This window comes from Fringilla coelebs, assembly GCF_963513975.1.
Source record: "Fringilla coelebs genome assembly, chromosome: 10".
Lineage (NCBI taxonomy): Eukaryota > Metazoa > Chordata > Aves > Passeriformes > Fringillidae > Fringilla > Fringilla coelebs.
Genome location: NC_140036.1, coordinates 16098297 through 16110918, shown reverse-complemented (window position 1 = coordinate 16110918; position 12622 = coordinate 16098297). Strand labels below are relative to the sequence as shown.

The following is a 12622-nucleotide window of genomic DNA, read 5'->3' as shown; positions in this document are numbered from 1 at the left end:
GACAGCTCTGGGAGGTCAGGGTGAGACCCAGTGGGACAAGGTGAGCTCTGTGCCCAGCTGAGGAGGTGCCTCTGCATCGTGGGGGGATGCTTTAGCCATGGCATGTCCCAGCACCACCTCAGCACAGGTGGGATGTGGGGTGTTAGGAAGGATGGTGTGGCCTGTGTACGTGCAAGGAGGGTGTTGAGGGACCAGAGAGCAACGCACTGGCAGGAGTCCTCAAGGGGCAGTGGCTCTTACAGCACATGCCCTGATTCGAGGCTGGGATGTGACCCTTCATGGGCTCTCCCTGTGGGGGTGGCAGGGTTGGGGAGAGGGGAAGAGGCTGGGTCCAGATGTGGCTAAAAGCCTTGCTGCTGAAGGCTGGGCTGCTGCATCTCTCCCCTGCGTGCAGCACCCTGACCAAGTCCTGAAGGCAGGGTTCAGCTTCCCACTTGCTGCCTTGAGGCTTTTACTGCCTTGTGTCTTGCTTCTGCTTTTTTTCCCCAGCAGAGCAGCTGCTCTTCTGCTCACTCTGTCTCTGCAAGCCCTGGGGCTGCCAGATGCTGGTCTGCCTTGGTCTTGCCTGTCCCCAAGCCGAGCCCTCCTGCTGCTGCTCGGATCTGGGACCCCCTTCCCTGAAGTCGCCTCAGCAGCACACCTCCATCCCCCCTATTTTCTTTGAAGCACTTTAATGTCATGGGACAGCAGCTGAGAGGCTGCCCAGATCCCTTTCTAGAAGCACTGAGTACTTTTTGAGAAGAGGGAAGGAATTCTGGCTTAGTTATGGTTTCCACCCTCCTACATGGACTGTGTGGAAGCAGCAGGACTCCCAAACCTGGCACAGGACTCCCAAACCTGGCACAGGTCTCCAGGGCAAGACCGTGCCCAGCACTGACACTGCTGCCCAGCACTGACCACTACAACTAACACTGGAACTGGCCACGACAGGGAGCTCTGGGAGGGAGAGCTGGGGGCTGCTCTGGCCGTCAGCTGCAGCCCTCACAATGGGATTATTGCACAGCACAGCAATTAAAATACCGTCCTTAATAAACGATGTTAATAAGGAGTCTGGTTGTGTTGTGACATTGTTTCAGGTGGGGTAATGGTGTGTATCCCACCTTGAGGTGATGGGGCAGGCAGGGAGTGCTGCTGATGGCAAGGAGCAATACAAGAGACAGCTCATGTAGCTGGTGATGCAGTCTCTGGTAGGGGGTTATTGTCACTACCCCTTGACTAATTCATCTGGTTTGTGGCCTCACCCTGCAAACTGCCCACTGGACTCAGGAGGTACAAGCTGCTTGAGGGGCTTTCTCTAATGTCTGTCCCCTTCCAGAGCCTGCCTTTGCTGCTGGCAGAGGGGTCCAGGGGCCTGGCCTTAGCTGCCCTGTCCATGCTTGCATCCCCATTCCACTCCACCCAGCTCTCCCTTCACAGCAGTGCTGTGCATCTCCCCATAAACACCATCAAGACAAGTGATAGAAACTGTAAACTTTAAAACAGCTGTTGAAAGATGACAGCCCAGCACTGGCTCCAGAAAGAGCCTCTTCCTGGGGGCTTTTCCCTAGAAACACCCTCCTCAGCCCAAATCTCAGCTGTGGTTACCAGCAGCAATGGTAACCTGGGCTACTCCTGAGGCCTTGGCTGTAGAAAGGTTTCTGACAGGCACAGGCATGCTGAGGATGGGCTCTCACAGCTGCCAGCAACCTTGTCGCAGCAGAAGGGCTCCAGCAGCTGCCCCGGTGTGGCAACTCGAGCAGTGGGTGCAAAACCCTGGAGCAGTGGGTGCAAAACCCTGGAGCTCGCTGCTGCTACAGGGAGCCCTTCAATATCCCAGGGTGATCCCTGCAAGCTGGCAGCTGGGCAAAGGCCCATCTGCCCCGCCCAGAGGGTCACTGGGAGTGCGAGGGGCCGTAGCGACGCTCGAACTGCTCCACGTCGAACTTGCGCTTGCAGCCGGCGTAGTTCATGTAGCGAATCTTGCCGAAGATGGGCCGCTCCGCCCAGCCCTGGTCGTGGATGCCGCAGATGGACCACAGGCAGCCTGCCGCGCACAGGGACACCAGTGTCAGCTCTCCCCCTTGCTCGGGGGCACCCACAGAGCAAGGGGATGGCAGTGCAAAGCAGAATGGGCCGGAGCTGCCTGCAGAGAGCCCCCCCTGCAGCCTTGGCCACCAGAGCTAAGGCCTCCCACCCCGCGCCCCCAGCCTGCAGCTTGCCTACGTATCCATTGGGGTCCCTCCCGTCCAGCTCGTAGCGGTCGTTGAGGTAGATGGCAAACTGCAGGGCCTCCTCAGGGGAGCGTGTCCACTCCAGGATCTTCTTGGCCCAGTACATCCGCAGGAAGCCGTGCATCTTGCCCTCCCGGACCATCTGCAGCTGCAGGGATGGGGACAACCATGAGGGTCAGGCCATGTCAGGTCACCTCCGTGCCTCAGAAGAAAGCTCAGCATTTTGTGGGGAAGATGTAGGGCAGTACCTGGGCAGCGTTCCAGAGGGGGTCATGTGTGGTCCCCTGCTCCAGCTCCTGCAGACTGTACAGATAAGGCCTCTTGTCTTTGGCATGGACCCTCAGGGTGGTTTGCGCCCAGTCATAGGCACCTGTGAGCAAGAGATGAGGAGTAACACTGACCAACCTGTCCTGAGAACCAGGCTACTGAGGGCACGTGCCCTGGAGGCACTGGTCTCAAAGAGGGCACTCATCAGCTTCCTGGAGGCCCTACCTCCAGAAGAGACCAAATGATGGGACATTAGTGCCCCTACAGCCCTTCTCCTAGCAGAACTGGGATTGCCATGTTGAAGTGACCCGCTGGGTACCCAGCACTGCCCACGTGACGCAGGATGTTACCCTGCACACTGTCGTAGTTCTCATTGTAGTAGCAGAAGTTTTCAGCCAGCTCCCGCCGCACCACAGCCTCCTCCACAAACGCATCCACCGAGTCCTTGTAGCTGCGGTGGTGCTTCTGCACCTCCAGGATGGCTCTTTGGGTGGAAACCTGGCCTGGGGACATGGGGAAGCACCAAGTCAGGCTGCCTGCCAGTCCAAGCCACAATGCTCAGTCCTGCTGCAGAGTGGGAAGCCTGGGACACTCACCGAAGTGAAGCCACGGGGACAGGTTGCTGAGAGCCGCCTTGTTGGGATCATTCCTGTGGGTGCTGAAGGATTTCAGCCGCTCTGCAATGAAGGACTTCAGCACAGCCATCCCTGCAGCTGTGCCAGGGGTCGCCCACTCCACCTCCTTCACGGTGTGGTCCACCTGCAAGCTGGAATAACAGGCCTCCCAAGCGATGGGCTGGGTGGCAACCAAGCAGTGAGTGCACCCGCAGAATCTTTTCGCAAGGGCTGCCCTGAATGTTATGTCCCCAACCAGCAAAGACCCCAGTCCATGCCAGCTTCCTCCTTTTAACTAGCCTATGCATGGCACAGATGTGGGAACTGAATGAATGAGGTGGGAACCTCCCTTTCCCCAGGGCATCCTCATCTCCACACCATCTGTGTGTGACCTGAGGCAGGTCATTGTCCTCATTCCCTGCCAACCCCTCCCAGGATCACAAAGGACTTATGAAACACCCTGAGACCTGCCCATGAATGGGTTTGAGTGTCTCCTGCTGGTACCTCTGCTGGGCAGGAGGGCGGATGTGGGTGATGAACAACAGGGGGAAACTCGGTGAGGAACTCGGGGAGCTGAGCGTGGATCTTGCCCCGGATGGTCCTGGCGCTGTACTCCTGCTTGGGGGAGGCGAGCCAGCAGGGCACGATGTTGTGGGCATCAACCTGGGAGCAAAGCCGTGGAGAAGGGTGTGAGAAGCAAACAATCCTGACAACATGACACACATGCCCTCTGCCCAAGTCAGGCATAGGAGACAAGTTTGTCCCACATCTCACCAGTCAGTTTTCCACTCCCAGAGTGCTGGCACCCACCTGTGCAAATGGCACATCCTCTGGCAAGCGTTCCCTGACGTCCTCTACCCACTGCCGGGGGAGGCGGAGGGGACTGAAGTCTGTCACCAGCCCACCCACGCCATGCTCTGTCACAAACGTGGGCAGCACATCCTTGGCATAGCCCAGCAGCAAGTGGAAGGAGATGTTCAGCTCTGCACACTCCTGCAGAGACAGGGAAATGGCTGTGGGACAGTTCATGGCCCTGCAAACCCCACCCAACAACCATCTGCTGAAGGGATGGATCTGCCTCCCCCCTTCCCCCCTTCCCCAAGAACCCTGTCCCACCCAGCATGGACATCCCCTACCTCTGCTACCTCCTGCAGGCCCCTCAGCATGAACCTGTAGTGGCGGATGGTGGCCTCCAGAAATTTGGGCACCAAGCAGAAGCAGACGTGCAGAGGCAGCTCCTGTTTGAGGGCCAGGCGCTGGGCATAGAGGAAAGCCCAGTTATCTGGGGGAAAGTACACAGGGCAGCGTCAGGAGGGTGCTTCACTGACAGGATGGGGATGGGGTTCCACAGAAGTTTCCCCCCAGAGAGTGGGGCCAGCATCAAAGTTATCGAAGGAGGGGACCGGCGCTTTTACCACCCATGGGAGTCCCTTCCACCAGCTAGTTCCTACCTTGCACTCGCTGATCCCGGCACATCCAGTAAAGGATGCACCGAGCATCATCCTTCAGGTCCGAGCCCTCCGAGACAAGGCGAACCCGCTTTTTGTTGTACTTGAACTCTCGAACGGACGGGGCCGCCCTCCGACGGGCTTCCTGTATCGCCTCCTCTCCCTCCGTCCTCCTCCGAGACACGCACGGCATCTCCGTGACCTCGGCCTTTCGCTTCCCTCGTCCCCGCCGCATCCTCAGCGCCGCCCGGAGCAGCGTGGCTGCGCTGCCGGAGGAACACAGGTCGAGCTGAGCTCCCGCGCTTCCCCGCCAATCCCGGGCCCCGGCCCGCCCCCAGAGCCCGGGGGATGCTGGTCCCCTGCCCATCCCGGTCCTCGGAACCGGGGAGTAACGGTGTTACGGTCCCCGGCCCGATCCGCTCCTGGTGTCCATACCTGGGCTCCGGGTCCCGGTCCCGGTCCCGGTCCCGGTCCCGGTCCCGGTCCCGGTCCCGATCCCGATCCCGATAGAGATCCCGATCCCGATCCCGATCGCTACCTGGCAGCCACGCGGCCCCAGTGTTACACAAGCCGTGGGCGGGTGCGAAGGGCGTGCCCACGGGCGTGGCCGTGTCCCGAGGGGCGCGGCTCCGCGACCGGGACCGCCCCCCGCACACGGGCGCAGGTGCCGCTCCGATGTCCCCGGCGCGCCCAGGGCGCTGCACCTGCCCCGGGAGGGGTGTCAGTGCCCGCTGGTGCCTCCCCTCCGTCCGCCCGGGAACAAGGAAGCAGCTCCGACTGTCTTCAGCCATCACTCGGCAGCGTAGTTCCCTGCTGGCACCTTCCCCACGCCCTGTGTCCTCAGGTCCCTCACCTTGCAAGGCCTTGGGGTGCTGGCTTTGGACATGACTCGGGGCACGGGAGGGCTGCCCCTGCTGCTGCTGAGCCTCGCTGTGCTGGATCTCCCGCTGAGCGGTATGTGGAGCTGTCCATGGGGTGGGGGGTGAGTGAGGAGCGTGGTACTCCAGGGTGGTGGGTGGCCCTGGGGTGACAGAGGTGAAACACTTTGGGTGCTGTTTGCTCTCCAACATCGCTGTCCTCGTGAGCAACAGGGCAGTGCTTTATAGAACACAAGCAGCAAGCACTATTTCTTTTGGCTCTGATGGGGGTCTCCATCTGGGGAGAGAAGACCTTAGGCTCAGCTGGACCCCTTGCTGAGTCTTGGTCCTTGCTGGGCTCATTGCCTTTGCTACAACCTGCCCAGTAGCACCAAATGGCCCTGCCCTCCCCACTGGGAGGTATTAGGCCTGGAGGCCTTCAAATGCCATCACAACATTTGCACTTGATGCAAAGTAAGAGCAGTCTTGAGTGGAGCACTGGGAATCACCCTGCAGCTTGTACCTCTTGAGAGCCTTGAACTACAGCTGTATATCCCCTCCTGCTGTACCCCTCAACCCCCTCCCAGAGCTTTTGTGGTTTGCAAAAGGTCTCTCATGGACATGCCCTGAGCTACAAGCTGGGATTTGTTCCTTTGTGGGGCAAGTTCCACAAAGCATTCCCCTGTTGCCATTATTTACACCCACTGCTATCAGTTCCTGACTATCTGCAGCACAGAGGGTTTGTTTAAACTGCTGCTGCTGCATTTCCAGACTGGCTTATGGTCACCAGTTCCTGCTTGGCTCTTCCTGTCTGATGGGTTTGTCTGACTTCCTCCAGGGATGGGTGAAGATGGTGGAATGGGTCTTAGGGCTGGTTCCCAGAGGAGTTTCTGCCCTGAAACCAGCAATGGCCATGGCTTGTTCCTGCTTTGTCAGGCTGGGGATTTATGTGGTCAGCCTGGCTGATTGTCATGTTGCTGTTCAGGGAATCCACGTGCTTGATCCACGTGCAGGACAGGGAATCCCCACTCCTGATGATCCATGGCTGATGCAAGACTTGGGCAGGTCCTGGTGGTAGTAAGTTCATTGCACCATCCCCAGCACAGCCATGGTCCCAGCCTTTCACTTCCAGCCCTTGTGTGCTGTCTCCCACCTCTTTGCAGGGACCACTCTCAAAGATATGACAAACCCTACATCCCTGACTCTCCCAAACTCCTTGACACCCACAGAGACCGCGGCACCACTGTCCAACACCAGCTCAAGCACTGCAGCCATCTTCCCTTCCTCTCATCCTGCAAACTCCACCCCAGAGATGCCAATGGATGCCTTCACATCCAGTGCTTCTACGGCTCAGCGGAGCAGCCTGGCAGCCTCCAACATCACCACACCACAGGCAAGGGGCAGCACAGCTGACAGCACTCCTGTGTCACCTGGGCTGGCACCCAGCACCAGCAGTACCCCAGCAGGGCTGGCACCCAGCACCAGCAGTACCCCAGCAGGGCTGGAAACCACCACCAGCAGTACCCCAGCAGGGCTGGGACCCAGCACCCCCCCAGCAGGGCTGGGGCTCACAAGCACCAGCACACCAACTCCAACCTCCATGGCCATGACACCCAACTGTGACAAAGCTACCACTGTCATGTCTGTGGGGACCAGCACGGCCCTGGCTGCCAGCTCATTTGGAGTTGAAATGAGCATGCTGCCTCCCTCCACCTCTACTCTTCTCTCCTCCACTGGGGTGGGCACCACTCTTGGGACCAGCCCCCACCAAGAGCCAGCCATGACCACACTGCTTGGCAGCACATCCTCAGGGACCAGCACCACCTCTTCTTCCACCACCCCAGAAGTGACAGACACTTCAGATGGGCCTTTCATGACCCCATCAGACACCATGACCTCCCTTGTTACCACCACAGAGGTCCCTGGGAGCACCCCTGTCCCCAGCCACCCAGCTGGGACCACGCCTAGGACCAGCCGTGGTACTTCCACCCCAACAGAACCAGAGACCCCCAGTGACACTGCAGGTGAGTGCAGCTAAAGGGCACCTGGAGGGCAGGATCAGGGTGGTAAATCCTCACAGGATCTCCCATCTTGCTCAGCCAAGCACTTGGCTTCTTCCCCCAGGGGCCACCTGGTCTCCAGGCTCTGCAGGCCAGTGGCTGGGTCCCAGGCTGGGGACCTGTGCTGTGGTGTGACAGAACTGCCACGTGGCTGTGCCCCCAGCACTGAGCCTGTATGTATGCACCCCCCCATGTGGGGAATCGATGTACCCTGTACCCCAAGGAGTGTGACTGTACCCCCAGGTAGCTGTCCCCTGGCAGTGCTGCTTACTGGGCACCTCTGTCCTGTCACTGTGGCTGTGTCCTGGTGGCTGTTTGGAGGAGCCTTTATCCTGGGACTGCAGATGTACCCTGCTGACAGCCCACCCCGTGCGCCTCAACCAGGACAGGGACACTGTACCCTGCCCCAGTACCCCTGCCATGCACATATTCCTGGTGTCCCTGTGCCCCAGCAGAGCCTCTGTATCCTCACAGAGTACCTGCACGCTGGCCCTGTGCCTGTGCTGTGAGAGCACCTCATCAGAGTGCCGGCACTCTGGCGATGGCCTCTGAGTGCCTGTGCCCTGGCAGTGCCCCCGTGCAGCTGCCCAGCACCGGGTGGCTGCGCCCTGACAATCCTGCAGCATGCCTGCCTGCCTGCCTGTGGAATGCCAGTACCTGGCCCAGGGCCTGCTCTTGTCCCTGACCCAGAAGGAGGAAGCAGCCCCAGCAGTGCTCTTGGGCCGTGCTACGCTGTGACACAGGGAAGTGATGCCTGCACAGACAGCCCAGGGGACAAACCCTCAGCCTGGGGCACGCCCTTCCTGAGCGTGCCTGTTCCCTGGCCAGTTCCTCGGCTCAGACAGAGCTGGCTGTTGTCTCCTGAGGGCGTTGGTGCTGGGAGCCACCACCAAACATCACCCCCGTGGCGAAGTGCGGGGTTCCGGGCAGCCTGGAGCATTCCTGGGCTTTTTTCCGCTGTCACCCTCCCCACAGCAGGCAGAGGACGGCCACGGGAGCCAGGTCTGTAGTAGTGGTGGCCTTGGTGGCCTGTCCTGCCCACTTTTTGTGGCTGTTCTGGGTCCAGCCGTGCAGTTGATGCTTGCTGGGCATTGCACCAGTCCCTGGGAGTGTCCGTGTCAGGTGGAACCCGCTGCCTCGCTGCCAGCACCTGGAGGGTAAAAGGACCCACCTGGATGCTCCTCCTCTGCTGGGTGAAGGAGACCTGGAAACCCCAGTGCTGGGGCTGTGGGGAGCACTCAGAGCAGTGCCTGTGGGGGTCTGTCAGCTCCTGCTCACCTGGACATGGCTGGGCAGAGAGGAGGGCTGGCCCTGCCCCTGCTCTGGCCCCTGCTGCTGCTGCTGCTGCTGAGCCTCACCTGCCTCGCCGTGCTGCACCTGGCTCTGGGTAAGGGCTGAGTGAGCTGCAGTGCTCTCTGCAGGGTGGGTGGTGAGCGGGGAGCATCATTCCCCAGGGTGGAGGGGTGGCACCTATGGGGTGCAGGGGGGTGGGATCCTCTGGGGCTGTTTCCTGTTCCTTAAATGGGAAGCAAAGGTGGACTTGCTGCTTCTCCTTTCGTGAGGATGAGGCCCTTCTGTGCAGATGCTCACCTGGCAAGGGCTAGGGTCAGACCTTTGCCCTTCTTTAACCAACTGCTGTGTGCAGAGAGGGCCTGGCTGCCAGGGGCTTTGGAAGTTTCTGGCTGGCTTGGCTGAATGCAGATGGCAGCTTGTGGTTCTGTTTCCCATCCTCATGCAAGCAGAGCCCCAGACTCTCTGGGTTTGTGTTGGGATCACTGGGGAATCCAATCTGGTATCCCAAAGCTACCACCTCGCAGACACCCCTTGACAAAGGTGCAGGTAGCCAGGCTGTCCTGCCTATCCTTTGGAGAGGGTTACAGATCCCTGGGCTTTTCTGGGGACAGCACATTGCTCTGGTACAGTCCATAGTGGAAGAGAGGACAGCCCTCCTGTGCCCCACCCCCTCCCTCCCAGAGCTTTTGTGGGTCACAGCACGTCTGCTCATCCTGAGCTGCAAGCTGGGATTTGTTCCTTTGTGGGGCTGCTTCCCCCCTGCCATTATTTACACCCACTGCTATCAGTTCCTGACTATCTGCAGCACAGGGTTTGTTTAAACTGCTGCTGCTGCACTTCCAGACTGGCTCACGGTCACCAGTTCCTGCTTGGCTCTTCCTGTCTGACGGGTTTGTCTGACTTCCTCCAGGGATGGGTGAAGATGGTGGAATGGGTCTTAGGGCTGGTTCCCAGAGGAGTTTCTGCCCTGAAACCAGCAATGGCCATGGCTTGTTCCTGCTTTGTCAGGCTGGGGATTTATGTGGTCAGCCTGGCTGCCTGGCTGACACCCATTGAAGAGATCTGTGTGTTTGATCCATGCAGGACAGTGAACTCCCCCTCCCAATGCTCCATGGCTGATGTGCAGCTCTGAGTTCCTTGGGGAGCTCGCTGTGGTGGTGATGCTGCACCATGCCCAGCATAGCCATGGACTCAGCCCTTCACCACCAACCCTTGTGCATCTCATTCTCCCAACTCTTTGCAGAGACCACTGCCATGGGTGTGACAGCAACTGTGTCCCCAATTCTCCCTACCTCCTCAACCCCCACGGAGAGCTCAGCACTGCTGCCTACCACTGACTCTACCGCCACAGCCACCCTCCTTTCCTCCAGCCCTGAAACAGAAGCCTCCATCCCAGAGGAGTCCAGCACATCCACAGAGACTGGCAACACCTCACCTTCCACTGTGCTTCCTCCCACAACAACTACAGAAGATTCAGCTGAATCTACAGAAGTGACCTTGGCAACCCTGGCAGACACCACAGGCAGCCCTGTTATCAGCACATCAGACCCCATGGGCACTCCCTCTTCAAGCTACCCAGACAGGACCACTCCTGACATCTTCCCCTCAACTATGGAGTCAACTCCAGGTACCCTGACAATATCTGGGACACCCAGTGCAGCTGGGTGGGTTCAACTGGGGGGCACCTGAAGGCAGGAATGTGCTCAGGGTGACAAATCCCCATAGGAATTTCATGTACCTGGGTGGCTTCACCTAGGCCTGTCCCCAGCTGCAGGAGCATCCTGTATCCCTGCAGACAGCACTAACCTATCATTGCTTTGCCCAGGCACTGAGCCCTCTTCCCCTGCCACCAGCTCAGCCCAGACCTCAGAGGCTGCTGCCCTCAGCACACCTCCAGCCGTGCCAACGCTGCCGCCAGCCTGCCCCTCTGGCTCGTCCAACACCAGTAAGTGCAGTGCCCGTGGCCATCAGCACCCGTGGGCAGCACCAGTGCAGGGGGCCCTGGAGCCCCACTCCTCTTGCTGTGCTCTGGGTGCTGGTGCTTTGGCTCCATGGGGTTTGCTGTACAGTGAGAGGCTTGTTCTGGCAGTGTAGTGTGTCCATGACACAATTAACCTGGGAGGACATTCTATGTCTGTGCCAGCAACCCTGGGGAGACACCCCCAGGTCCTCTGGCACAGCCCAGGGTTGAAGGGCAATGACCAGAGTCCTGTTTTTAATCCCCAGGTGCATCTCACCTCTTTCTGTCACTGCGGCTAGCCACCCCTCTGGACCTGGGGAACACCACGGTGCAGGAGCTGGTCTTGTCCAAGGTGAGGTGTGCAGGAGGAGACTGCATCTGCCAGCTGTGGCTCACTCAGGGAGGGGAATGGCTGCATCTTGCATTGAATGTCATCCAGAGCCCTTTCAGATGAAGGGGAGACCCTCCTTTGGCTGCCATAGTCCAGGATCAGGCCCCTTCTCTGTGGGGACAGAGGGCAGGGAGCTCTCTGGCACAGTTTGATGTCTGTTCTTTCCCCCCAGCTCCGTGAGGACCTGCAGACAGCATTCCCGTGTGCTGGCCTGTCACTGGCATGGCGAGGGAAGAGGAGGACTTGACTGCTGCCCCTAACCTGGACTGCCAAGCCACCTGCTGCCAGCTCCTCACTCCATGGTGTGCAGGCCCCTGGGGAATCCCATGCAGCTCCTCTTGAACCTGGGGCTTCCTGTCCTTCACTCTGTACCCCTAGTCCCCTCCTGCCCCTTCCCACAGTCTGTCTGAAGACCCTGAGCCCTCCCACCACCCAGCTCCAGACCTGGTTCCTCCTCCAGCTCTGCTGGGGGGCTGGGAGAAGGGGACCCCACGGGGCTGGGCTTTTACATCTGGGACTGAGCTGGCTCAGCCATCAAAGCCACCCTGGGGACAGAGGAATGAGAGGAAGGAGACCTGAAGCTCCCAGTTCTGCAGTGCCCAAGGCTCACCTGTGGTATTGCTGACAGAGGAGAACACTCATGCTGGGCAGTAAATAGAAATTCCATCTTTTCTGTGCTGAAGTGATGACTTCCTATTTTCCAAGTTGTCTTTCCCAGTTTTCAGCTATTGGAGGTACTGGTGAGGAAAACAGTCCCCGGAGCTTTGAATGGAGAGATGGGCTCAGTGCTGTCCCCTCCCACCAGGGGCTGCTGCAGACATTCCCAAGGATGGCTCGGCACCCCGGCAGAATGGTGGTCTCTGCTTTGGAGCTCTCTGCCCCATAACACCCCACAGCTGCAGGGGCAGCACTGTGGGGCTGTGGAAATCCCATGGGCTGTGCTCCTTCCCTGTTTTTTCCAGTCCTCAACTAAGGAGATGGCTGCAACATCTGTGCCCCTGCAGCAAAGTCATTTATTAACTGATTAATTAGCCAGATAAAATCCAACTGAAGCAATTATTAGCCTTAGCAAGCCACCTCTCCTGGAGATTGAAAACTGAAATAATTAGCAAAATAGCCTTGTTGCGTGTCAGGGGTTGTTTTTGGCTGATCCCTGCTTCTCACTGGCAGCCCTCACTGCCCCGGCACAGGGAGGGCTGGGAGGGGGCGTGTGGGGCTGTGGGATTCCTAACCTGGGGACTTCTCTCAGGCTGCCTGGATTGTCAGCTGGCTGGGAAGGAGCCAGCAGCTGGACAGGATGGAGAGAGACACCGTGGGATCACCCAGCTGCCTGCCAGTTCACAGGGCCTGGGAGAGGCTGGCCTGGGGCTGGAGGCCGTGCCCAGGCAGCTTGTCGGGATGCTCCCATTTGGGGTGCCCCTTGCATTCCAGGGTGGCCCCTTTGCTCTTTAGGATGCTGCCTGGCTTTTGTGGGCTTGTTGGACCCGTTGAGACTGAGAGAGGTCCCTTGGCAGCTGGGCAA

General features: G+C 59.2%; 2 protein-coding genes across 3 annotated transcripts; one reads left to right on the top strand and one right to left on the bottom strand.

Annotated features, from left to right (window-relative positions):
* Positions 1-1707: 1707 nt before the first annotated feature.
* LOC311157511 (deoxyribodipyrimidine photo-lyase-like) lies at positions 1708-5024 on the bottom strand. Its single transcript, XM_084212240.1, has 10 exons — positions 4975-5024; positions 4543-4805; positions 4228-4373; positions 3902-4084; positions 3596-3754; positions 3074-3272; positions 2828-2980; positions 2459-2580; positions 2199-2358; positions 1708-2023 (listed from the first exon to the last, which is right to left on the bottom strand). Exons 2-10 carry the CDS (start codon positions 4772-4774, stop codon positions 1872-1874), a joined length of 1506 nt encoding a protein of 501 aa, XP_084068366.1. The 5' UTR covers positions 4775-4805; positions 4975-5024; the 3' UTR covers positions 1708-1871.
* A 3284-nt stretch (positions 5025-8308) lies between these two features.
* On the top strand, positions 8309-12090 carry LOC311157530 (uncharacterized protein). 2 transcript variants are annotated; one of them, XM_084212267.1, is made up of 5 exons: positions 8309-8843; positions 9993-10376; positions 10575-10694; positions 10976-11061; positions 11273-12090. In XM_084212267.1, the coding sequence occupies exons 1-5, from the start codon at positions 8741-8743 to the stop codon at positions 11345-11347; spliced, it is 768 nt and encodes a 255-aa protein (XP_084068393.1). In that variant the 5' UTR covers positions 8309-8740; the 3' UTR covers positions 11348-12090. The 2 variants fall into 2 exon arrangements, with proteins under 2 accessions (XP_084068393.1, XP_084068394.1); XM_084212268.1 differs by lacking the exon at positions 10575-10694.
* The last annotated feature ends 532 nt before the right edge of the window (positions 12091-12622 follow it).